Source organism: Echinops telfairi, unplaced genomic scaffold (assembly GCF_000313985.2).
Source record: "Echinops telfairi isolate 266 unplaced genomic scaffold, ASM31398v2 ScPeMD7_7469;HRSCAF=8507_0, whole genome shotgun sequence".
Lineage (NCBI taxonomy): Eukaryota > Metazoa > Chordata > Mammalia > Afrosoricida > Tenrecidae > Echinops > Echinops telfairi.
The window spans coordinates 44,454,572-44,455,758 of NW_022111372.1; the positions used below are offsets into that span (position 1 = coordinate 44,454,572).

Consider the following 1,187-nt stretch of genomic DNA (forward strand, 5'->3'; position numbering starts at 1 on the left):
AGAAAAGATACTTCAGGACTTCTTTTCTCCATCATCACTGTCATCTTCTTCACCGCACTGACGGCTAATGGGATCATGATCTTTCTGATCCGCACTGACACACGCCTGCACACTCCTATGTACTTCCTGCTCAGCCACCTCTCCTTCATTGACATGATGTACATCTCCACCATTGTGCCTAAGATGCTGATCGATTATATGCTGGGCCAAAAGACCATCTCCTTTGTGGGGTGCACAGCTCAACACTTCCTCTATCTCACACTGGTGGGAGCAGAATTCTTCCTTCTGGGCCTCATGGCCTATGACCGCTATGTGGCCATCTGTAACCCTCTGAGGTACCCTGTCCTCATGAACCGCAGGGTCTGTTGGATGATCATAGCAGGATCTTGGTTTGGGGGCTCTTTGGATGGCTTTCTGTTAACCCCCATCACCATGAGCTTTCCCTTCTGCAACTCCCGGGAGATTAACCATTTCTTCTGCGAGGCTCCGGCGGTGCTGAAGCTGGCATGCGCCGACACGGCCCTGTATGAGACAGTGATGTATGTGTGCTGTGTTCTCATGCTGCTGATCCCTTTCTCCGTGGTGATTGCCTCTTACGCTCGCATCCTGACCACGGTCCACCGCATGAGCTCAGCGGAGGGGAGGAAAAAAGCATTTGCCACTTGCTCCTCTCACATGACCGTGGTGACCTTGTTCTATGGGGCAGCCATGTACACGTACATGCTACCTCACTCCTACCACACACCAACTCAGGACAAAGTCCTCTCTGTTTTCTACACTATCCTGACACCCATGCTGAACCCTCTCATCTACAGTTTGAGAAACAAAGATGTGACTGGGGCTCTGAGGAGAACCCTGGGGAAGTTCAAGTCTTCAGAGAGAGTATCAGGGGCTGCCTTCTGAAAGCCATTCCCTGTGATAATTGTGAGTGAAATAGCATAGGGCCAGTATGGGTATGCTCTCGTTGAAAGGGTAAACTGGAAAGCAGGGTTCGACTGCGCAGCCAAACTCTACCAAAAGGCGTCTTCTTGGCCTTCCTGCTTGTATCCTTTCTTCTCGCAGATTCGCCTTTCTTCTGTCTTTTCCCTTGAACTAAACATAATGCCTTGTATGTTTCCAGAAACATAAATTAAAAAAAATTTCTTTGGAATTTTCTTTTGAGGCAAAATAATCTGCATGCTCTTTTA

General features: G+C 48.8%; 1 protein-coding gene across 1 annotated transcript in view; it reads left to right on the forward strand.

The window, feature by feature from the left end:
* LOC101664594 (olfactory receptor 2T1) overlaps window positions 1-903 on the forward strand; it is a 13,435-nt gene extending 12,532 nt beyond the window's left edge. Inside the window, exon 3 of the mRNA XM_004697219.1 lies at window positions 3-903. Within this exon, the coding sequence (XP_004697276.1) occupies window positions 3-903 (901 nt within the window). The remainder of the gene's footprint in view (window positions 1-2) is intronic.
* The last annotated feature ends 284 nt before the right edge of the window (window positions 904-1,187 follow it).